The sequence below is a fragment of the Acipenser ruthenus genome, chromosome 25, assembly GCF_902713425.1.
Source record: "Acipenser ruthenus chromosome 25, fAciRut3.2 maternal haplotype, whole genome shotgun sequence".
NCBI classification, from domain to species: Eukaryota; Metazoa; Chordata; class Actinopteri; order Acipenseriformes; family Acipenseridae; genus Acipenser; species Acipenser ruthenus.
The window spans coordinates 1,638,887-1,662,079 of NC_081213.1; the positions used below are offsets into that span (position 1 = coordinate 1,638,887).

General features: G+C 43.5%; 1 protein-coding gene across 4 annotated transcripts in view; it reads left to right on the forward strand.

Moving 5' to 3' along the window:
- The window catches only part of LOC117413827 (collagen alpha-1(XVI) chain-like), a 48,951-nt gene extending 26,238 nt beyond the window's left edge, over positions 1 to 22,713 (forward strand). Inside the window, exons 23-71 of one of the 4 annotated variants that reach the window (XM_058999344.1) lie at positions 167 to 202; positions 492 to 611; positions 754 to 798; positions 903 to 938; positions 1,166 to 1,219; positions 1,338 to 1,391; positions 1,611 to 1,766; positions 1,890 to 1,925; positions 2,109 to 2,216; positions 2,520 to 2,642; positions 3,000 to 3,053; positions 3,491 to 3,532; positions 3,622 to 3,657; positions 4,019 to 4,072; positions 4,333 to 4,401; positions 4,539 to 4,592; positions 4,940 to 4,966; positions 5,068 to 5,133; positions 5,240 to 5,290; positions 5,613 to 5,684; positions 6,865 to 6,918; positions 8,600 to 8,644; positions 8,976 to 9,101; positions 9,238 to 9,267; positions 9,414 to 9,506; positions 9,661 to 9,705; positions 10,782 to 10,826; positions 12,122 to 12,175; positions 12,383 to 12,436; positions 13,062 to 13,115; positions 13,208 to 13,252; positions 13,409 to 13,462; positions 13,675 to 13,710; positions 14,090 to 14,152; positions 14,589 to 14,660; positions 15,141 to 15,194; positions 15,758 to 15,802; positions 16,223 to 16,267; positions 16,666 to 16,719; positions 17,209 to 17,262; positions 17,446 to 17,496; positions 17,665 to 17,754; positions 18,123 to 18,158; positions 18,362 to 18,406; positions 19,020 to 19,211; positions 19,543 to 19,609; positions 20,001 to 20,177; positions 20,269 to 20,346; positions 20,685 to 22,713. In XM_058999344.1, coding sequence (XP_058855327.1) covers positions 167 to 202; positions 492 to 611; positions 754 to 798; positions 903 to 938; positions 1,166 to 1,219; positions 1,338 to 1,391; positions 1,611 to 1,766; positions 1,890 to 1,925; positions 2,109 to 2,216; positions 2,520 to 2,642; positions 3,000 to 3,053; positions 3,491 to 3,532; positions 3,622 to 3,657; positions 4,019 to 4,072; positions 4,333 to 4,401; positions 4,539 to 4,592; positions 4,940 to 4,966; positions 5,068 to 5,133; positions 5,240 to 5,290; positions 5,613 to 5,684; positions 6,865 to 6,918; positions 8,600 to 8,644; positions 8,976 to 9,101; positions 9,238 to 9,267; positions 9,414 to 9,506; positions 9,661 to 9,705; positions 10,782 to 10,826; positions 12,122 to 12,175; positions 12,383 to 12,436; positions 13,062 to 13,115; positions 13,208 to 13,252; positions 13,409 to 13,462; positions 13,675 to 13,710; positions 14,090 to 14,152; positions 14,589 to 14,660; positions 15,141 to 15,194; positions 15,758 to 15,802; positions 16,223 to 16,267; positions 16,666 to 16,719; positions 17,209 to 17,262; positions 17,446 to 17,496; positions 17,665 to 17,754; positions 18,123 to 18,158; positions 18,362 to 18,406; positions 19,020 to 19,211; positions 19,543 to 19,609; positions 20,001 to 20,177; positions 20,269 to 20,346; positions 20,685 to 20,881 — 3,348 coding nt within the window. In that variant the 3' untranslated portion in view covers positions 20,882 to 22,713. The remainder of the gene's footprint in view (positions 1 to 166; positions 203 to 491; positions 612 to 753; positions 799 to 902; positions 939 to 1,165; positions 1,220 to 1,337; positions 1,392 to 1,610; positions 1,767 to 1,889; positions 1,926 to 2,108; positions 2,217 to 2,519; positions 2,643 to 2,999; positions 3,054 to 3,490; positions 3,533 to 3,621; positions 3,658 to 4,018; positions 4,073 to 4,332; positions 4,402 to 4,538; positions 4,593 to 4,939; positions 4,967 to 5,067; positions 5,134 to 5,239; positions 5,291 to 5,612; positions 5,685 to 6,864; positions 6,919 to 8,599; positions 8,645 to 8,975; positions 9,102 to 9,237; positions 9,268 to 9,413; positions 9,507 to 9,660; positions 9,706 to 10,781; positions 10,827 to 12,121; positions 12,176 to 12,382; positions 12,437 to 13,061; positions 13,116 to 13,207; positions 13,253 to 13,408; positions 13,463 to 13,674; positions 13,711 to 14,089; positions 14,153 to 14,588; positions 14,661 to 15,140; positions 15,195 to 15,757; positions 15,803 to 16,222; positions 16,268 to 16,665; positions 16,720 to 17,208; positions 17,263 to 17,445; positions 17,497 to 17,664; positions 17,755 to 18,122; positions 18,159 to 18,361; positions 18,407 to 19,019; positions 19,212 to 19,542; positions 19,610 to 20,000; positions 20,178 to 20,268; positions 20,347 to 20,684) is intronic. The other 3 variants (XM_058999345.1, XM_058999346.1, XM_058999347.1) reach the window with 3 other exon arrangements.
- Positions 22,714 to 23,193: the final 480 nt, after the last annotated feature.

Sequence of the window (23,193 nt, forward strand, 5' to 3'; positions counted from 1 at the left end):
TAGGAGATTTTTGGTTGACTTCTTCAGGTGCCAAGACTGCATACAAGCTGTCCTTCAGCTGGACATGGCAGCTCTGTCAACCAGCTGGATAGACCATAGAAGCGAAATTTGGGGTGGAGGGGGTCTTCAGTTCCAGCACTAAAGCTGAATGTTTCTTATCTTTTAGGGGGATTCGGGAACAGCAGGTCTTAAAGGCGAAAAGGTAAAAACAATGTTTTTTTTTTTATTATTTTTTGGGTATATTTATAAGGGGTGGATGTCGTAGCACCATGAAAAAATAGCATACCCCTATATTGTTCAAATATGAACTCAAAATGCATACCAGTCCTGAAGACCTGCGTAGGGCTTGCTCTCTTTCATGACCTCTGTGACACTTCTTAGATGGATCCCTGTGTTGTATTTTCAAGCAGATTCTTTAGCTGGTGATGTACCTTTCCTGATTCGTTTTTAAATGTCAGATCTTGTTTGTTATTTGTTTTTGGCTTCTGTAGGGAGAGGCCTGTGAGGGATGTCCTACCATCGACGTGTTACCTGCCAATCTGCTGTCGTCAGGGAAACCAGGACCCAAAGGAGAGAAGGGAGAGGCGGGGCAGGGAGAGAGAGGACTGCCGGTGAGTATCCAGGGTTCCCTCTAGTGGCTAGAAGTAATTACTGCAACTGATATGGTGGAATTGGAGCGACAAACACATTTAGTTTGTATTGAATTGGTGTTTCGGATAGGTTTTTAATTGCTTGATTCTTTTTTTTCTCCAGGGTGAACCAGGAGCTATAGGTCTGTCAGGACAGAGAGGGGAGAAGGTGATGATAACAGACAAATCAACTTTATATTTATTTAGGGGCAGAGTGACGATTTGGATTCAGCCCGTGATGACTAAAGCAATTCCTGTTTTTTTTTCTTTTAGGGAAACGCAGGGGAGAAGGGAAATGACGGGAAAGCGGTGAGTGGAACTTTAATATTCCGCTGTGAGCAACGATCCCTGTGGATTCTTCTGGTTTTGTTTTTTCAATGCTTTACGAAAAATATGAAATTACAATAAAGAAAGAAAAACGTACAATGATTCATAGTTAGCGAGTGCCATCGTAGAACTAAATGTTTTTAAAACATGTAATTTGATTACCTTTGTGTGAAAAGACTAAGATTTTTCTTCTGCTGGTTCATTTCCAGGGCAAGTCGGGACAGCGAGGGTTACCTGGCCTTGAGGGTCTTAAAGGAGAAAAGGCGAGTAAAACGATTGCGTTACTCAATATGCTTTTAACTATTGTTATTTTCTCCAGCACTATCCCTGGGGTTGATGTAATGTGGGTTACATTCAGAGACGTGGTACGTTTTGTTTCAGGGCAACACTGGGGACCAAGGACTTCAAGGCTGGTCGGGATTAAAAGGTGAAAAGGTAAATATTCAGTGATTTTATATTGATTCATGTATTTGTATCTGTATGCCCACATATAAAGACATATGAGATTGCCATGCATGAAAGGGTTAATAGGTTTGTCATCAACAACTTCAAAACTGTCGAGGTAAAAACTATAAGAGGATATGCCAAGCAGGCATTTCGGCTCATGCAATCTTCAGTGTTAGTTATCTCACCGCCTCTTTGTGTCCGTGGCAGGGAGAGGCGTGTGGTCTGTGCCCCATTCTTCCCGCGGAGGTGGGCGGCGCTCAGACAGTGATCAAACTGCCAGGACTGCCAGGAGAGAGGGGGGACCAGGGGGTGCCAGGCGTGGGTGAGCCGGGCAAACCGGTGAGTGCACTGAGCCAGCAAACGGTACGAGTTGTAATTTTTTTTTACCAGTTTTGGAGTCTGGCTGTTTTCCAGTGCTGTGTTTGTCATGCTTACTTGTAGATCTCCAGACAAACCAAAGACAGTTCTCTGTTTTCTGTTCTGCAGGGTAAGCCTGGTACTCCTGGGTTCAAGGGAGACAAGGTAAGTCCAATTGAATACATTTAAAAAAAAAAAAAAAAGCCTTGCAACTTAAGTCAACACTAAGTAAGTATTCTCTCTTTTGAATGAACTTTTCCCTGTTTGTCCCAAAGACTCCCAACCCTAATATTGTCTCATTATCAGAAGGGATATTATTTCAGTGTTCTGTCTGTGTGCCCCCCTCAGGGTGAGCAGGGTTTCCAGGGAGACCCAGGGACTCCGGGACAGACAGGCATGCCAGGCCTGTCTGGCGAGGCAGGGACACAGGGCTTCCCCGGGCCGAAGGGGGAGAAGGTGAGTTTGAGGGCTTTGAACAACTAGCTGCTGCTCTACTATTAGTGTGTCTAAGACAGCAGGGCTATCCAGCTCATGAAGAGCTTCACAATGTGGTTCTTGATTTGAGGTGAGAGCTGGGCAGTCTGTATTTTATAGTAGAAGCAAATCAAAGCGTTGTGTGATTGTTTATCATGGGAACCAACAATACTTTCATGAGCACAACAATACTGCAGGAGAGTAGACAGAGGTTTTGACAGGTGGATGCTGTGAGTGACACTTTGACCAGGGGATGTTAGCATTGCTCATTGTTCTTGTTGTCAGGGAGATGCCTGTGAGATGTGCCCCTCCCTTCCCGAAGGGCTGACGGACACGATCGGGATCCCGGGAAAGAAGGGAGAGAGGGGGGGGCCGGGACCCCCAGGAGTGGGCATTCCTGGCAAACACGTGAGTCCCCTTCTTCTATTCGGGGGTCACACTTGAACTGGTCTTTTTAAAACCCGCGTTCACACATCCGTTTCCAAAGAGACGTCCCCACGATTAAATCTGAAAGTGCTGCTATCCTTTTTATATCAGCTTTTTAAAAAGAAAACGACTCAACACGGATGGAAATAAGACTCTCGCTATAGCAGTTTGATCCAATCCTGGGTTAACTGTAAGACACCCCTGTGCTTATTACCAATACACTGTGGCTAATCAAGCTCATATTAAAACCTGGAATGGGTGAAAGTGCTCTGCAATAGGAGTCTTGCTGTACTGTAGTTTCATCTCTGCTCTGTAACAGTTTGTTGTTTTTTCCCTTAGGGCAATCCAGGACTTCCTGGCGTTCAAGGCCCGGTCGGACCAAAGGGCAGTCAGGTAAGTTCTGTTCAGAATACGCTAAAATGGAAAAGAACTGTCTGTAGCAGATGAGAGGAATGCTCTTCAGAATTGTGTGTCTGTAGCACATGAGGAGATTGCAATTCAGAATTGTGTGTCTGTAGCAGAATCGTATCCACAAGGGAGTGTGCCTGTTTGAATTGTCATACGCTTTTAGAAGCCCAGGCTGAGATTCAGGGGAGGGATTATGATGCATGCTCCCTCCTTCGATCATGTTAAACCTCAGGTAAACTCGCCTGGCTGTTGCCGATGCAGTCCACAGGACGGTGGCTTCCTTCTCCCCTTGAGAGGTGGGGGACCAGCGGCCAAATAATCAATAACCACTGACATCCCCCGTAGTGATAACAAGCAGTCATGATCCCGACACTGGATGAATGAATGGATGAATTGAACACTCTGTGTTGTTGTTGTTTCAGGGCAAGCCAGGGTCTCCCGGAATCGGATTGCTTGGACCATCGGTACGTGCCGGTCCATCACTCCAGTCAGATACCAACGTGCTTTTACTGAATCCTGTTCCACTAACAGAGAGCTTCTCTCCATTCTCTAGGGAGACGCTGGAGAAAGAGGGTTTCCTGGAATACCGGTAAGAGCTCCATCTATGAGTTTTACAAACAAAGCAACCTTGCGTGTTGTTTTTCTGTCTTTTATTCTGTTTGTTTAATAGCTCGATGTCCCCTTTTCAATCAAAGGTAGTAATATCTGCAGGGGCAAAAGCTAAAACGGGTTCTTCATTGGCTTTTAAAACAACAGAATGTATAATGAAGAGTAACGGTTGCGCAGGTATTGTTCATTACTTTTTTCATTGCTCTCATACAGGGAACTCGGGCGTCTGTCACTCCCAAACAATATTAGTAGACCATTTCAATTTCATTTTTTCATCGTGTTCTTCATGCATCCCAAGGTCCTTTGCAATGACAGCTAAACGAGAGTCTGGGTTCTTGCAGGGGCTCCAGGGTGTAGCTGGCGTGCCAGGGCCTCGGGGATCAAAGGGAGAGAAGGTCAGTAGTGGTGTTGTTAGTATTGTATAGTAAATGTTGTCTATTTTAGACAGTTTTGGGTGGGCAACACAAAGCATTTTGATCTCTGTTCGCTTTCCTTGGTGAATAGTAAACTGTTCAAGAGGGAAAGATCTGAATAACTGCAATGTTGCCGGTTTGATTGGATGAGAGTGACTTCATTATTTATTATGATTAGAATTGAGTGGTAGTATTGTAACACTGAGTGTATAAGAGTGGCTGAATTATTTTTTTTATTGCAGGGGCATGACGGGCCACAAGGACCACCTGGCCCTCAGGGGCCTACAGGAGTCGGAGTCGCCGGTCCCCCGGTAAGTTCGACCGCTGGTTCTTGTTAGATGTCTTCTGTCATTGCCAGAGCCCTGCCAGCTGACTGACTGAGCTGTGTGTGTGTGTGTGTGTGTGTGTGTGTGTGTGTGTGTGTGTGTGTGTCTGTGTTTGATTCCAGGGCAAAGCAGGGATTCCTGGAGAGCATGGTGTTCCAGGAGCGGACGGCACACCTGTAAGTGTTCTCTCTTTCTATTGGCTATCCACACACCTAATCCAGCTTCCTATGTACTTGACTGCCTGCATTACCCAAGGCAGTTCATTGGTTAACCTCCCATCGTCCCACCCTCCTCCTTCTCCTTGTTGCTTGGTGTTTAGCAAACTGAACTCTGGTCCCAAAGGTTGTTGGTTCACATACCACTCTTTTGACGAATATTATTTATTTTTGTAAAGGTTGGAATATCCGAGTTAAAATAGAGGGCGGGTTTTTAGTGTTTGAAAGCCAGGTGAATTTTAAGACGGATTTGCATTGTATTAATCAAAAGCTGAACATTTCTTCTTTTTATTTTTCCCTTTTTTTAGGGTGAAAAGGGAACCAGAGGAGACAAGGTAAGCTGGTACCCTGCCCCTGATCTGGTTTCCAGGTTAGTGAATTAAGCGCTGCTGTTTTAGTTCCGCAATGTAACCCCAGTGTGTTGTGCTTCTCCCAGGGGGAGCCAGGAGTGTGCAGCTGCCAGCCCCCACCTCAAGTGGACCCCAACTCCATCGGCAAGCCTGTGAGTACACCGAACTGAGGCTGTGCATGGGCAGGAAAGCAAACAGACCCTCCTAAAGGAAGAGTAACTGGGGCAAAACTAACCCTGTCTCTCTCTCTTCCCTCAGGGGGCCCCTGGAACCCTGGTCACTGGCCACGTGTGGCAGCCAGGCCCCCAGGTTTGAATTATTGTTTGTTTTATATAAAAGGCATTTATATACACCCTTTGGATAACTCGCAGGAGAGTAAATCAAAGAATAGTCGGATGGTTTTGAACTGCGTCTGTATATGCTATAGTGTCTAAGTATAGACTGCACGCTTGTTTATAAAGATGTGTATCGTTTCTGAGTCATAAATAAAGGCTTGACTGTGTAGTGCTTCTAACAGTGGTATAAGAGTGTGAGTTACGTGCTGCTAATTACGGTAGGTTATGTTCCTGACCACTCTTGTGGATCTCCGGTTGGTAGCTGGTTGAAGTCACATGGTATATTTGTATTTCAGGGGCCTGCTGGACCCCCTGGACCCCCCGGCCCCCCTGGCCCTGGGGGGTCCACTGGTCAACCCGGACGGCAGGTAAGAACTTAACCCTTCACACCCTGGTGAGAGACACGCTTGTTCTACTTGGGGCACCACCTTCCTCTTCTCTTTCGCTTCTTGTTGGGACTGCTTGGGCTTTCATGGAAACTGACTAAAACTGGCTAACTAAACCAAAAATGTATTTAAAAAAAAAAAAAACCTTACTAAAAATGTATTTTTAAAACAATAATCTCTCTCTCTATATATAGATGTGTGTTAAAATAATATTAAAAATAACAACATAACTATGTTTAAAACTTAATTAAAAGTGATAAAATGACGTGTGTTTTAATTGAGATGGTGAAAAAAAGATTTAGAATGCCATGCTGGTTTAAAATATTAAAAGGAGCATTTAAATTCTAATTAGCTTTGCTTAAAATGACACTAACTCTCTGAAGCGCACCTGCTCTTAGATTACTGAGGAGTGAGGTTGTGTGGGGATATCCATCATTTCAGGATCATTTCCTGCTGCATCAATTGTGACATCAGGCATGACTTGTAGTGAGCCAATGTGGCCACTGGGTGTCACTGTTGCACCATAAAGAGTTCTTCAGTTTGACAACTGGAAGTCACAGTCTTTTTGACACTTAATATTCTTAAATTCCCTACATTTCCTCATTTCTTTGCAAAGGGATACTTCATTTAAATACACAAAGCTCTTTTTTTAAAAAAAGTAGTGTCTGTTGTAATTTTTGGTCATCTAATCTCGCTTTATATTAAGGACATTTATCTATTATCAATTAACTTAAGTACCATTATTATTACAAATGTATATATAATTTAAATAAATATATTACTGTATATTTACTAACCAGGTCTTTGTTACTTATGTTAGTAAGCTAGGGTCTCTTAATATGAAGCTCGACCAGTATTTTTTCAAGCTGTTTGGAGCCAACCCTGTGAATTTCAATTGACATTGTTTCATTATTACTGCAGCAAAATCTGTCTGCAGAACCGAAAGGAAGGACTCTTCAAAATATACCTGACTGGCCCTTTTAATACTAAAACGCACACACTACTTTTCCCTAACCTGGTATTGTGCTGAAATAAGGACACTAATACCAGGGAGCTCACAATAGCTGTAGAGGAAAGTAGCGAAGTACAGTAGAAGGCATTGGGCTGAAGCAGAATCTGAGGAATCGAGTTAATCGTATTGAACTGCAGTTCCTTCTTTCAGGGTATTCCTGGAAATGATGGCTTACCCGGGCTGCCCGGCCCGCCGGGAGATTTAGTAAGTAACGAGTGGGCGAGGAGGACGGAGGGTCTGCTCTCTGATGCAATAGGAGGGCAGTGTTAGGCAGAGAGGCTGACGTGTGACAGACAGCCTGCAGTGTTTACAGGGAACGTGCTGCTTTATCTTTGCTGTATCCTGCGCTGCAATACGGTTTTTAAACATAATCTGGATGTATATTCATGGGGCAGGAGTCGGCTGGGGAATACTCAGGCACGTTCGAGAAAGGGGATTTCTCTGATAAGTGATACGTTGTGCTTGCTGTCTGTTCCCACAACGACACGGTGCTTGTTTGTCAGAGCAGCAGCGATGGGATCTGGATAGGACATGTACAGTACGATCCTCACAAGAGCCATTCTCTTTCTCCTCACGAACGCTCACAAATCACCTGAGAAATAGATTCTCCAGTTGATTTTCTGTGTAAATATAAACTATCAAAGCGATCTGGATTATGCTGAAGAACGTGCGGCTGCGATGCAGCGAAGTTAAAGCAGTGTGTTTCTTGTAATCGATGCAGGGGTATCACTTTCTCAGTTTGAACCTCCATTAACGTGGCACACTGAAGTGAGCCTGAACACCATAGTGAGACAGGGAAACCAGCAGTTATATGTCAATGCCCGAACAACTCTAAATCCAAGTCTGGTCTTGATTTACAGAAAAATCTGTAATTGTTCTTAATTAACGTGAGCTCTCCTCGCAAGTAGTACACAAAACAAAGTAGATGAAAATTTAAACAATGTTTTAAAAAAATTAAGTTACATAAATAAAAATGTATAAAAGTAATAAATAATCCAAATAAAAAAAAAATAATAATCTAAAACCACATTGACATATAATGGCAATAAAGCCCGGCACATTTAGCCTTTGACCCTTTTCTCTGTGTTGGGTCTTATTGCTTTTAATTGAAGTGAAGCAACTGCCCCATGCCAGGTTATTTATTATAGGAGAATATGCATTGTCTTGAATTAATAAATACATAAAATAGCAATCAAAACTGGAAGAGCAGATGCTTAGTGTATTAACATATACATAAAACAAATGCAGTTCATGGATGTTGTCATTTTAACCACTGAATGAAGCACTTCCTCAAGTACTTAATCCACTCTTTTTTCCCTTATTTTTGTCTATTCTAACAAGAATGTCAACTCCTCCAATCAACAACTGGTTGATCTTTTCCTCTCCTTCCTCTCTTCCTCCCCCTCCTCCTCCTGGATTTCTCTACCGAGCCCTCGTAAGAAACATGGAACTCATTTCCCTATGACATTTACCTGCTCTGCATTACAAGGAAAAATTTACACTTGGATATAGAAAACTATATCAACAATAATAAAAAAATAATAATAAACGGCTTAAGAAATATAAAAATTACCGTGTACTTCTTAGGCATGTAAGCCACATTGAAGAAGCTGGGATGTCCTGAATTCTTTCTTTGAGTTGAAGTTACAGTGTAACTGTGGTTTCAGTATCCCTGTTGCCCATGGCGACCATCTGTTATAAACTTCAGAATTGTTTGTATTCTCCCAGTGTAGCCCAACTGTGATTTTCCAGTATCTAGATCCCAGTTTGCACTTGACTGGGGGGGGACAGTGAGGCACTGAAGAGTCCAGTCTCCCTGTCCTCAGCTCTAACCTCTTAAGCTACACTGCCCCCCCTCTAACACTCTTTATTTTCCTGTCCACAGCCCCCCCTGTCAATGGTAGCTGATAGCAGCATGGAGGAACTGAAGGTAAGCACAGAAGACGAGGGGAGGGTGCAGGATTCCGCATTCAGTCAGGACAGCTCTTGCCAACATTCTATTAGAGAATAAAAACAGTTCACATAAGCATTTTGATCTGCTTGTTTTGAACACTGAAATATCGGTTGACGTTTCGCCACTGGTGCAGACAAGACCGATGATGTTAATGGTGCTAGTTTTAGATTTAGCTAATGATCCGTTCCTGGTTTTACTTTGAGTTAAATAAGACACACCTGAGCTTGTTACCTATACATTGGGGCTTATCCAGCATGTAATAAAACCTGGAACAGGTGAAGTCTAACTGCCGTCCCTCGTTTTTCAGAAGATCTGTGGAGGCTGCTCTCAGGGCCGCCCGGGTGTTCCTGGGGTGATCGGGATCAAAGGGGAGAAAGGGGAGCAGGGGGTGCAGGGTCTACCGGGGTCAGAAGACCTGGACAGCTGTGAGAAGGTAAGACGGAACCTCCGAGCTGCTGCCTGGCAACAGCAGAGCTCCTGAAGCCTTCCAGAGCTCGCAGCTGCCACTTCTGTGTGAAGTACGCTTTCAGGCGTGTGATTTAATATGAATTGTTTCCTTTGTTTTGCAGTGCTTTGAACTCCAGAGAGAAGAGGCAAGGGTAGGTGTACCGTAGTGTTTTCAAGGACAGTTTATAATTTGAGTTGTGAGAGCGCAGTTAAATCGGGCCTGCTGTTGATAGCCAGGCGGTTGCCACAGCAGCATCCAGCCCCCATGAACACCCTGAATGTTTTCTTCCCATTCTAGGGTGAAAGTGACAACAGAGAGGGCGGGGCGGGCTGCCCGGGAGTGTCAGGGACCCCTGGAATGCCGGGAATGCAGGGAGACAAAGGCGAGCAAGTGAGTCGGGATGTGCTGTATAAGATTCCAGGATTTTTTTTTTGCACAGCCCTAGATTTGTAAAGTCCATGTAATGTGCAGCAATGTGGTCCATCTGTCTGTCATATCCTTTAAGAGCACTGAACATTAAAGACTGTGTTTATTCTCCTTGCAGGGGCCTCAGGGACAAAGAGGATTCCCAGGTTCACCAGGCAGTATGGTAAGCATAAGAACAAGAGACACATGTAACAGTTCTGTGGTATTGGAGCATTACGACTGACTGCCATTCCCCCAAGCTTTCAGACTCCAGGGCAATGCTCAGGTTGCCCAGAAGAGGGCAGTGTTGTAACACTACTGACACATGACCAGTTTCTCTCCTAGATGTTAAAGGACACAAGATTTGCAGAATTATTATAGTGGCAACTGGTGTTGAAGGCACACAATTTCAACAGCAAAAGTTAGCATTTGGTTCCAATTGCTTTGTCTACTAATATTGGTAGCTAACAGCAATGTCTCAATGGCTTGGGTTATAGCACCCTCAAGTGGAAAGACCAAGAACTGCATCAATTTTTTTTTTTGGATAATGCAGTTCTATGTTTGTTTTATTTTATTTTATTTTTTACAAATAGCAGAGTGACACTCTCAGATCTGATGTTAACTCGTCTGGCTTGATATACCTGGTACTGGATACTGGATATAGCTTGTGACTCAATGAAACACACTTCTGCTGCTCTACTATACTAACTAGGGCATCTAACAAACAATTGAGTGTAGCCCACTACTCCAATGTGTAACAAGTAAAGCACTAATAACTGAATAGAGTACACTAGATTACCGTTGTAAAGCATACAGTGATAATCTACTAGTCAGGGAAAAACATGAATCACTAACTAATAACTGCATCTTTTCTCCTAGCTGTATATGTAGAGTAGCCAGGTTAACCACATTGAGAACACGACCCCAAACTAAAAATAATATTAGGGGTTTAAAAATTCCTGTATGTTTATTGGCTTTCTCTTCATTGCAAGCATGTTGAGGAGCTTCTGCTGTTGGTACAAATGCAATGCATTCTGGTAAGTGTAGTCCTGCAGTGAAAGGCTCCTGAGACAGGCAAAACATACCAGAATGCATTGCGATGCGAGTTGAAAAGCCTGAACTGTCCCAAACTGTCTCAGTGTACCGGAAGTCATATGGTAACCCCTAAACATTCCAGTAGCTGACGTTGGTGCCCCTGTAGCTGAAGGACCCCGGAGTGTTGCAAAGTGTTGCCCTCTCACTGCCTGTTTCTCCTTCCAGGGCCCTCCAGGTTTCCCTGGTTCTCCCGGTCCGGCTGGATTACCTGTAAGCTCTCTCCTGTGCTCAGCCTGCGCCGGGCTCATCTGTGTGCTTTGCTTCTTTTGCTTTCTCTCTGGTGGTTTCTGACCGTGTTACAGTGTAACCCAGGGCCTGGGCGTACTCATTAGCCAAGCATGCACTCTGGTTAAAACACGCCTTACAGTGAGGAAGGGTTGGTTTTTAGAGGGTTAGGTCAGTGGGCTAGCTGGTGCTCGGTCCACAGATTGGGATATGGACCATATTTTCACAGCCGTACCTCCTCCAAGTCTCTTTTTGTAACTAATTTAAGATATCTTCAGTTCTGTTACTTAGTTGTTGGGTTCTAGTTTTTCTGTTTTCGTGTTTCCTTTGTTTTTGATCGCATTTCACCAGCCCTAATTTGGATTTTCCGGGTGAAACTGGCTGATCAGTGCGATCCGCGTTCAGTGTCATTGCAGTCATTCGATTCTGATAGAGTTTAGCTGCCGTGTTATTTCAAGGAAATGTGTAAGGCCAGGCCAAAAGGATATGTCCTGATTTTTGGAGAAATTATTATATTTTATCATCACAGTAAAAAAAAATTAATGTCTTCACTTAAAACCAAATGTTATCTATCGTATCACTCAGAAACATATTAGAAGTCATTACAGCTAAATAAAAAAAGAGATGGAAATCTGAGATTAACGCACGTAATCTGTTTCTATAGACCCTGGTGTGGTTTAAACATTTAGAATGCCTTGTCAAGATCTGCACTCTCGAAAAAAATGATACCATTTTTGTTATTTGATTTATTCAGATTTGTTACATTTCAATACACCTTAGCACCTTAAATCTGTTGAAAAGACGTTATTTGTTGTACATGTGAAAGTGTTTTTCTTGGTATTTTTAGAGCATGAACTATTTAATGCAATTCAATTCCATTGTACGGGATTGTAAAAAGCATGCGCTTTTGTCCAGTAAAATCCGGATGTATGTGTTTGGCCGGGCCCCAGCAGTCCCTACAGCAGTGGTAATGACTGGAGCAGCGTTCATTAATCCCAATGGTTTGTGATCTCACGTGTCGGCTGTGGGGCTTTGTGTGTCACCCTGTCTTGCTCATTATTCCATATTTGCACTTGTAATTGTTAACACATGACATGACGCTCATTAAACATCATTGTGACTGTTGCACAAGAGAAGATGGATAATGTGTATTGCATTGTATTCTTGGATTAGCACAGGGGTGATCCAGTGGCTAGTGGTTTTCGGCTGTGATTGTGTGTGTGTGTGTGTGTGTGGCTTCATGCTGAGAAATGTGTGTTGAACTGTGTTCTGTTTCAAAGGGACTGCATGGAGAGAGGGGCATGCCTGGCCCTGGAGGAATGAAAGGGGAGCAGGTGAGTCAAACACTGTTTCCATATCTCTTATTAGCATTGGCAAAGCTGTGCACAGAAGTTTTAGTTCTTCACTTGGTTTAACATTTTGTTTCCCCAAACTGCGTGAAAGCTTCAGCTAGTAACAAGATCCCTACAACACAAATGTAATATATGTGTCATAATGCATTATATAAATCCTTTTAATGACTTTATCGCTTGTTTTTTCAGGGTCCGCCAGGCACTCCTGGCTACCCGGGATCAATGGGACCCCCTGGCATGCCAGTAAGTACTGAAAGCATCACAGTGTCCGCTGATTATTCCCAGACACACCGAGGATACTCCAGGAACGTTCCTGGAGTGCTGTGGTTATTCCAACAATCGGGATTGCCCAATCGGCAAGCGGGTGGTCTACAGCAATCCTTGTGACCCTTGTAAAAGTTTCCCACAGTAAAAGCATAGCAGGATGTAATTAAGCACAAAGCATGGTAAAGCATAGACAAGCACTGTAAAGAATAGCGAGGCATGGTAAAGCATGTTAATAAACATGGCAAAGCCAGGGTAAATGCATAGTACTGTATAACCGTGGGAAAAGCATGAGGGAAAACTGCAAATACAGTGGTAATCTTTTATAAGGAGAGGGAAATAATCTCAGCATTTTATGTATGTTCACGGAGTATTCTGTTATTAAATCAAATTGTACAGTGCATGGAAATCATGATTAAACCTTCAAGCCAACTGAACAGCTGAATTTGGAGACTTGCTTTCCTCGTGTCGCGCATCTGCTTTGTTGTGGTGTCATTTGGAACAGTGGGGTTCACTCTGTGCTCTGTTCAGTTGATAAATGCCCCCCCCTGTCTGTTGCCTGTTGGTCACAATCATCTCTAACTGGTCTGTTCCTCCCCTGCAGGGACTGAAAGGGGAGCGGGGTCAGTCTGGATCCAACGGAGAGAAGGGTGAATCGGTAAGAATCCAATTCAAGTTCTCCCATTACAAGCAAGCATCCACTCTGTAATTCGAACCAGGCAGACAGTGTGAATGTTGCTGTCTTCTCAGGGTCCTCCTGGATCACCTGGCTATCAAGGACCTGCCGGACCAGCGGTAAGTAAAATAGTTCACCTGCTGGAAGAGGGAAAGCCTGTGTAAAAGCATCCCCAGTCTTGAGATGGAATTCTGATCCAGTTGTGGATTCTTGATGGCTATTGTAAATGTACTGCGTTGTGCTCGGCTGAATGCGCTCCCTAACTTTCCTTACAGGGGCTCAAAGGGGATAAAGGTGAATCTGGGAGCCCAGGACTAAAAGGAGATCAGGTGAGAGTGGAGATGGTGTTATGAACTGTCACGGACATGCTCCTGTCTGTATAATAAGAGACGACTGCATTTGTACTTATAATGGTGATGGCTCCTCTAGTTTATAGTACGACATTCAGCACGTAAACATGCATTTGTTATTACCGTAGATGCAGAAGTGCGCCCGTGTTTGAGTTCTTTATTGTAAACCTCTGCTTTCTGTTCTACTGTAGGGTTTCCAAGGACAGTCAGGCTTTCCAGGACAACCAGTAAGTAACCGGACTGGAACAAGCCTTTACAGTAATGTCTCATAAACAGCAAGCCAGCAAGCCATACACTTTACTCCAAGGGCATGCATGTTAGTTACTTCTCATACGTGGTTCTGTTGATTTGTAAAATTGTAAAAGACATTCGGGTGACAATTTAAAAAGTGAATCTACAGAGCCTTGCCCTTCAGTTCCATTTAATGAAATGCTGAATATTAATTTTGAGGTGTGCTAAACGCATACACTGTACCTTGACTAAACAGCTACAGCAGTGATTGAAATGATAAAAAACAAGCGAATAGGCAAGAGATACAGCGGCCACTGTTTCTGGAGAGCGCAGAGAATGAAGAGCTCTTTTTAATGTGAATGTTTGTCTCCATAGGGCCCCCCCGGCTTCCTTGGGAAGGCTGGATCTTCGGGACCCCCAGGACCTTCTGGAGAGAAGGTACGTTCATCTCTACGTTTCTGCCTGCCTTTGTTTCCTCGCACTTGTAACAATTTCAATTCTCTTAAGTAGCGCCATGACAACAGCACACCTCCCTCAACATTCTCCTGTATGTAAAATTGTGACTGGACCCCTTATCCAGACCCTGAATCTGAGTTCACAATGTACTGTAGAACTTTACTTGAGCAGCTAGTCCTTGACCCTTGCTCTGCTAACTTTACTGAAAAAAATAATGCTTGTAAAAGGGTGTTTAGATTACAGGGAATGCACCACTGTGTAATAACATGGGAAGAACTGGATCTGCTTTTACATGGTAACTATGGGTGGAATAAGGGTGGAATTACATGGAATTGACCTGTACAAGTTAACTGAATTTCTGAATTGGAATATTGAATTGGTTAGCCTATGATTATTGATTTGGGACTTGTACCCACAGGGTAGAGAAGGACCACAAGGCCCCCAGGGACCCAGCGGACCCCCAGGGTCACCTGGACCCTCTGGCAGACAGGTAAGAGTCGATGACCGTTAACACACTTTCCAGTGACCCTCCAAAGTGTCTTAACCAGACCTCACTGTGATATAAGCAATCGGACGCAGTGTGACACAGCTGCATGATGGAGGACCAGGTCTGTGTTTATATCCCCAAAGAGAACCGAAGATCTGAGCAACAATACATGTGCCTGTTTGTGTGTGTGTGTGTGTGTGTGTGTGTGTGTGTGTGTGTGTGTGTGTGTGTGTGTGTGTGTGTGTGACGTCCTGCCCGTCAGTGCATGAGAACATGTTCCTGGTGTGGCAGTGTCGCCACCTTATACCAAGTTTCCACTCTCCCAGAGTCAGGTTCTGGTCAGCATTCTCAGTGCTCCTCTGAGGTTGGCGTGAGAATCTTCTTTGAGGGTTGACCAGGTCCTGCTTGGTTTGCATGGCATGGAGGGGTACTTGCTGGAGCTACACTGCCTAGATGATGCTAATGCCTCCCATTCTCCTCTAGGGTGTCCCTGGCATGGAGGGTTTGGACGGCAAGGATGGGAAGCCCGGTCTAAGGGTAAGAGGACACGTATTACTTCAGCACTGAATGCCACGTGACTTAACCTAGCATTTCCAGGTTCCCGCGAGCAGTCTTTCTTTATTTGTGTTACCATGTTTTACGCAGATGAGATTTAAGTTCTGCATTCAAAAACGTGTTGTCTCTTTGATCTCCTGGTCTGTGTTGTTGCCCTGTGTGCCCTGATCTCATGGCGTTGCACAGCAGCTTTGTCTTTGTAAAATAATGCAGCACAATGCAGTAGTAGGGCAGCAGTGTGGAGTAGTGGTTAGGGCTCTGGACTCTTGACCGGAGGGATGTGGGTTCAATCCCCAGTGGGGGACACTGCTGTTGTACCCTTGAGCAAGGTACTTTACCTAGATTGCTCCAGTAAAAACCCAACTGTATAAATGGGTAATTGTATGTAAAAATAATGTGATATCTGTATAATGTGAAATAATGTATAATGTGATATCTTGTAACAATTGTAAGTCGCCCTGGATAAGGGCGTCTGCTAAGAAATAAATAATAAAAAAAATAATAACTATACGGATAACTGTGAACTTGGTTTGATTCTCTTTCAGGGTGAGCCAGGTCCTATTGGCCCACCAGGACACAAGGGGATTCCAGTAAGTTGCTGCATTCATTCTCATGTTTTACTAGAGATGATCAAATGCAATAGAGGCATGTGTGTTGTCTATTAAAACCACTCTGATTAATCTCCAGTCATGCTGGAAAACCAAACTAGGGTGTGTGTATACTGCCACTCCATCTTTATTGCACTATAACTACACGTGGCTGGATACAGTTAAGGAGATGTACAGTTTACATTAGAGGCTGTAACAACCTCCGTTCTGAATATTTTTTAAACAGAACCAAGATGGGGATACAAGATGCAGAACTTTTGATATTTTCCAGTATTTATATATATATATATATATATATATATATATATATATATATATATATATATATATATATATATTTAAAGGCATAGCATTGGTTTCGGTAAGCTTTAGACTAAAAATGTTTTTATTTTTGTCTTTCAGGGTTTGAAAGGGAAAACTGGACATACAGGTTTTCCAGGACAGAAAGTAATTTTATTTATTATTATTATTATTATTATTATTATTATTATTATTATTATTATTATTTCCTCTGCTTGCTTTCATTATATCTAATGTATGTATCTAAAGTAAAGATTTCTGTAATTTAAAGACTACCACAATTCTTATGTAACAATATATCTTTGCATACCTGTAATAATGTATACAGTCCACTCTGTGTGTGATTAGCATTTTGTCTCTATATGGTAACTGGTTTGTACTGTATAGCACACACTGTTGTGTTCTGTGCACCGGAAGTTTCTGCAAGGTAATCCTTTTAGACATGCTACTCTATAAGCTGCGGGCTCTTCCTATCAGTTACTGTATGAAGGTCAGGACTGCAGCCGCTGTGTCTCCTTCGGGCTGACTGCCTGTCTCTGTTTCAGGGAGACATTGGACCTCCTGGTCAGCATGGGAGTGCAGGAAGACCCGGAGTCGAGGTAAGCCTGACAATCAATCAATCAATACTTTATTTATATAGCGCCTTTCATGCACAGGACAAAATGGAAGAAAATCTAAATACACTACATGTGTCTGGAAAGGAAGAAACATGCATGTTTCTAAGTGGTTGGTGGCTGCCTCTAATCAATTAAGTACACTTCATTCTCACACCACCTTTGCTGGGTCCGGCCCGCGAGCGAAGCGAAAGCTCAAGAGAAACTGCGCTCTCAACTTGATTAGAGGAGCCACCGGACACTTGGAAACATTCTCAGCAGGATTGTAAGCGCACCTGCTGCTGTAGATTCCAATGGGGACGAGAGTTATAATCGAAAATGAAAAGCGATGGCAATGCGTCCGTGGCAGTAACTGTATCCCAGGGGTCTCCACTGCGGCGCCACCTGCTTTGTGGAGGCAGACTGCATGCTGGATCACAGTGGAGTCAGTTTCCTCTTCTCCGGTTCCTGCTGACTCTGCTCTTGTATTCCCAGGGTGATCAGGGGCAGCCTGGACACCCAGGACCTCCTGGACCTCCCGGACACATAGTGAGTTGTTATTTTTGTTGTTGTTCCTACAGTCAAACCCACGGCATATCTCTCGTGTTAAAGTCACCCTCTGCTTATTATCACGTTGTCAAGGGGGACAGCCTCCTGTTCTGTGGTTGTGTTATCGCACTCCAGTTAATATATGTTTTTTAACTTTTGTGTTTGTTTGTTTCACGCAATTAGGGGTTGCCAGGAATGGTGGGGCCTCCGGGGCCAGCCGGACCCTCTGGAATTGTAAGTTTAATTGAATACCACTTCTCTCCTCTCTCTCTCTTTCTCTCTCCCTCTCTCTCTGGAACTGCAATTAATTATTCTTTTCATGTTACGAAGCCTGAAGGTCGTGCTCATTTTAATGATTGATTTTCATCCCCTGCCCTGTTCTTGTGCTCTCTCCATCGACAGGGAGTGAAAGGGGAGCGCGGGCAGGTGGGAGAGAGGGGGCCCCCAGGCATGGGCGCACCTCCAGGGCCTTCTGGCCACCCCGGGCCGTCTGTAAGTATGGCTTGTTTATTACTGTTCACCCAGAGCTTCAAACACTATAAGGGGAAACTGTAAGAACCTCAGTGAAAGGGTAGCCAATGGCTTGCCTATTAAAAGTACTTCTGTGTGGAAGGCAGGGTGAGTCATGCAAGCGTGGTTCAAATCCTGTTTGTGCCGAGTTGAATAGCTCGGTGTTTGCACGCCGATGGGGTAAGATAAAAGATATATATATATATATATATATTTTGTTTCTGTTTTCAATTTTCAAAATATATCTAATTTTTAAAACAATACCAGTATCATCGATCATGCATCATCGGAATGTTGAAACATCAAAGACAAAATGTTAAACTTTTTTTCCCTAATTATTTTTTTTCCAGGGGGAACCAGGCAGTGACGGAAAAGACGGAAAAGATGTACGTATATAACACTGGGAATGTACTGGGAATAATAGGACTGGTTTTGTATTATAACACTGCAAACTCATCGAGGGTACCTGATTGGAGAAGTTAAGAAAAAAAAACACAAGAGTAAAGCTCACATTTCTGTAATCCCAAGATTTTATAGCACTGGATTCATTGGGAGTTTGTCCGAAGCTCTGCTTTTTTCCCCACTGTAGGGATCACCTGGGGTACCTGGAGAACCGGGACAGCCAGGTCAGAAGGTAAGAAACTCCTGACATTTCTCTTGTACATTGTATACATACATATTATGTGGTTTTTCCAAAGCAAAACTATTTACTGTCAGTCACTGTCCTGCAAAGAGAAACAAACACGAGCCAGAGGAGCAAAGTTTCAGCAGGCGAATCAAATCAAAGCACCACAGTGCATCACCAGCCAGTGCCTTCCACATAAAGGTTAAGCTATTAAAAAAAAAATGGTATTTATTTTTTGATGTAAAGACACCACTTTGGATAGCCAGCAATGTGGCTCTTGACAATCAAGACACCTTCTGGAAGCCGTTACTATGTCTGCTAGCCAAGTACCCATGAGTGAGGCTATGGGCCTTATTCTGACTTGAATGGAATAAAATGCAACAACGTGACAACAACCCTCAGAACTATTAACATGCTCCTAATTTGCGGCGTTTCTAACTAGTTTGGATTATATCGCTGTGTTTGCTTTCTGAACACAAGGATGGCAAATTTCAACTGCGTTCGGCACGTATTCGGGATTCACACTGCAGCGTTTTTAATGGGGTGAAGTCTGAAAGCCGAACAGCAGAGAGCACACACCGGGCAGGCGGGTTGTTGTGAGCGTCTCTCTTTGTTTCCTCAGGGAGACTCCGGCTCTCCAGGTGAGAAGGGGTCCGCAGGGGAGAGGGGGCGGCCCGGGCCTCCTGGAGGATTACCGAAGAGCAGCAGCATGATGAGCCCCATCGGGCCCATGGGTCCCCCAGGAGAGAGAGGCTCCCCAGGAACTCCAGGGCCTGCCGGAGCACCCGGACAGCCTGGAATACCGGGAACAGGGGTAAGGAAATGAATAGGAATTCCTGGAAAGGCCAGTCATTCTACTGCAATACAAGTGTGAATTAATGAACCGCAGGAAACTAAACAAAAAAAGTGAAATGCTAAATGTGAGGCTGAAATAATGATGTAAAGCATTGCCTTTTGTTTATTAAATTCTGTATATTTTTCTTTTATGGTTTGTCTTTTTTTTTAAATATAGTAATTTCGTTTTTGCGTTTCTGAAGCTTTCGGTGTCCCGTATATATTTTTTTATGCTGTTCAAATCCCCATAGAGGATTTATCATTTTTAGAAGCTCTGCAATATCCTCACTCTCTAATGCTCATTTCCACAGGGCGAGTCCATTAACTTTGATGAAATCAAGAGGTTCGTCCGACAGGAGGTCTTAAGAATCTTCGATGGTAACTGCAACTTGTCTCTCTTCTGTTTTCTGAACCGAGTGATGAGCAGAACATTAAGTCACTTCCTGTTATTTCAGCCGTTCTTTAACAAAACGTTTACGTTTTATAGAATCATAAGGAATCGCCATCGAACTGTCTTTTAAATACATGGTTACTTCTCGTTCTTATATAATATATAGTATTTAAAATTTGGGAAAGGAAAACTGCTGTGTACCAAAAGAAAAAGGTAATGTAGGTACACAAAAATGTGAATAATTGATCAAAATAAATAAATAAAAGAAAATTATATCAGGATGCTTCAGGCTATGATGAAATACGTGAGGAGGAGGAGGAGGAGGAGGAGGAGGAGGAGGAGGAGGATGATGATGAGGGGGATGATGCTATGTTACAGAGCGGATTGCATACTACATGTCCAGGGTCCAATTCCCCATGGAGCAGGTGTCCTCCCCTGGCCGGCCAGGACCTCCAGGAAAGGATGGGACACCTGGAAGATTAGGACCACCCGGAATGCCAGGAATCCCGGGACAGATTGGGAGAGAGGGGCGTCAGGGTCTCCCCGGGCCCCAGGGTGAGCCCCAAACAAAGATCCTTTTGATTTGAACAGCCCTGCTCTCAGGGCAGTGGGAGATGGCTGAACAACTGCATTGCTTTCCCTACAGGTGAATTGGGCAAAAAGGGAGAGAAGGGCGACAAAGGAATTGGATTGACTGGAGAGTGTGGGCCGCCCGGCATTCAAGGCAAGAGTCTTTTCATTTTATTTCTAATTAAGAGTTTGCAGTCAGTCTGTTATGGAGTCTAGTCTTGAAATATCTCTGAAGCTGGTGACCTTTGTCCCTCTCCATCAGTAAAAATTGAATAAAAGGGATGGAAATAAGACTCCCATTACATAGCAGTGTGATCCATTCCTTGTTTTACTGCGAGTTCTAATAAGGCACACTTGAGCTTGTTACCTATACACTGTTCAAGCTAATCAAGCCTGTAATAAAACCTATGCAAGAGGAGTCTTATTTCCATCTCTGGAATGAGGAATCATTCAATCATTCACTCGATCTCACCTCTTTGTTCTGCTCCCCAGGTCCCCATGGGCCCCCAGGCTATGGCAAGACAGGTCCGCCAGGTCCAGTGGGTCAACAGGGTAACCCTGGAGTACCGGGTCCAGCGGGTCAGCCAGGATCGGCAGGGAAAGAGGGCCGCTGCAACCCTTCAGACTGCTTCAGTATGATGAGTGTGGATCAATACGATTCCAAGAGCATGAAGGGACCAATGTACTAGAGAGAGAAAGAGAGAGACAGAGAGAGACAGAGAGAGACAGAGAGAGACGCGGAACAGGAACGCAAAACAATGGACCTGTTTTTTATTTTTGTTTTTTTTTTGGAAATATTCCTAAGATCCTTTTAAAGCCATCATTCAGTCTTCATTCACTTTTTGTACAGCGATCTTGTGTACGGGGTTAGGACAACAAATTGGAGACGTCTGCGATGCTCAGCGCATGCTTTGGTGTAAAATGGTCTGTGCAATGCATAATAAATCCTGGGCGTTATGTAGTTTAATTTCTCTGTTAGATTTGCATTTGAAAATGGTCACGTCTGTCTCCCTTCAAATCAGCGCTGTCCATTGTGACCCTACACCCTATTGACAGGACTGTGTCTGCTGTTTCTACTATTCTGTCTAACCCCGCACATGCACTTCTGTTAACAAGCTGAAATGAACCTCATCTGAAGCCTGGTGCATTTTTTTTGGTTATATGCAATTGGTATTTCACACCATTTCCAATGGGCTCAGGTGTGTGGTGTTGGTGGTTTGCATTGAGGGAGGAGGGGGCCAGCCTGTACCTGAATGTTATTGCAGCATCTTAATCCCCATTCATTCATTCATTCATTCATTCATTCGAGTTGGAGAAGGAAATAGCTTTCAGAATGATCAAAACTGAAATACTAATAATGCAACCGCATGATCAAAAACGTGTACTAACATGCAGTACATATACCATTTGAAAATGACATTGAATGATGTCATTTAACAGGGAAATGAATGCGCTTTATTTTTTTATTTGAAGCCCCCGACCTTTTAAATGAGTGCCTCAGTCAAGCAGTGTTTTATGTGAGAGTATCCGCTGTACATATTTTTATATCGTGACCCATTTACAAACGTTTTTAAGGAGTGTAGCCGGTATTCCTTGAGCATGTCCTGCTGCAGTGTTATTTCTTGAATGCTTCAGCCTGAACGTATTTTTTTATGTCAACTAAAATGTAAAACGAAGATAGCCGTTATATATCTGTTTATAATTCTGGAACAGTAGGTCTGGACTCTGCTAGAATATAAATCTATCATTTTAGAATATTTTACATTTCGTTTTCTAATAAACCACTCTTCAAAAATGCTTGCGTTGTACTTGAAAATTGTTGCTGTTTCATTCGTTTTAACTCCCTGGCTCCAAATCTACCCACCGCCACTACCAGTACCTTGGATCTCTTCAGTCCTGTTTCACAGTAAAATAATGGAGACGCCTGTAAACTCTACCCAATGCCGATCGCATGTCTGATTCTGTCCTGTCATGTGCCCTGTCTTTAAAGCCCAGTTTGAGACCCATTTGAAATCTGCCCTTGCCCCCCAAGTCGTTGTGCAGATAGCAGAGATGGATAAGACTGCTGGGTGTTGGTAAGTTGTTTTCGTTGTCCTGGCACACTTTGGGTGATGGGCATTGGGAAGGTCACTGTGGCACAAGTGTGTAACTGTACAGAAACGTGTTATCTTCTAATTTACAACGAACCTTGCTCACCCAGCTGAAGGTAAGCCATTCTGTTATTCAATAATGGAACTGCACAGCTGAGAGATGACACTAAGTGATGACGCCTGTTTTTAAAACCACTGCTTACTATGGTGTGCACCTGCTCTGTGTATAGGCGTTAGGCTGTCTCTTTACGTAAGCTTCGTTACCTTTTTTTTTTTTTTATCAGTTTTCTTTTTTGTTTTGTTGTTTTAATGCACCCACCTGTTCGGGTAGTCAGTGTTGTTCTTGCATCTCTGTATATATGAATCTGGGATCCAGTGTCCTCTTTTTATAAAATGCACCGAGGTTTATTTAAATAAATCCTTCATTTCTATTTGTCAAGTTTTTTTTTCACTGATGATGGCACGAGTCGAAACTTTTGCCTAGATGAGTTCCTTGAAGGCTGGTTTCACAAACTACGATTAGCGACGAATTACATTAGGTAAAGTAGCTCAAGATTCGTGCTACTCTGGGTCTGTGAAACCAGCCATATAAGTTTTAGATTCAAATGTATTGATGAAGCTGCTTTTTATTCACTTAACACATATATATAAAGCCCAACACCATAAATATATAGACACCATTGGTTATCAGTGGCACTGTGTGGAAATACTGGAACCGGGATCTGTGTTTTTGTCTATATAATTTACTGCCCAATAATTTTCCTCTCAATGCAGCAATTCCCCACACAGCTCAGGACTGCCGAAGGTTCAGCAGGCGTCCTCCGATCCCACAAGCGAGCCAGCTTCTTCTACACCCAGGAACTCGAGAGCGGAAGTCAGCGAGCTACCGGCCTCTGGAGGTCAAAGGCCAG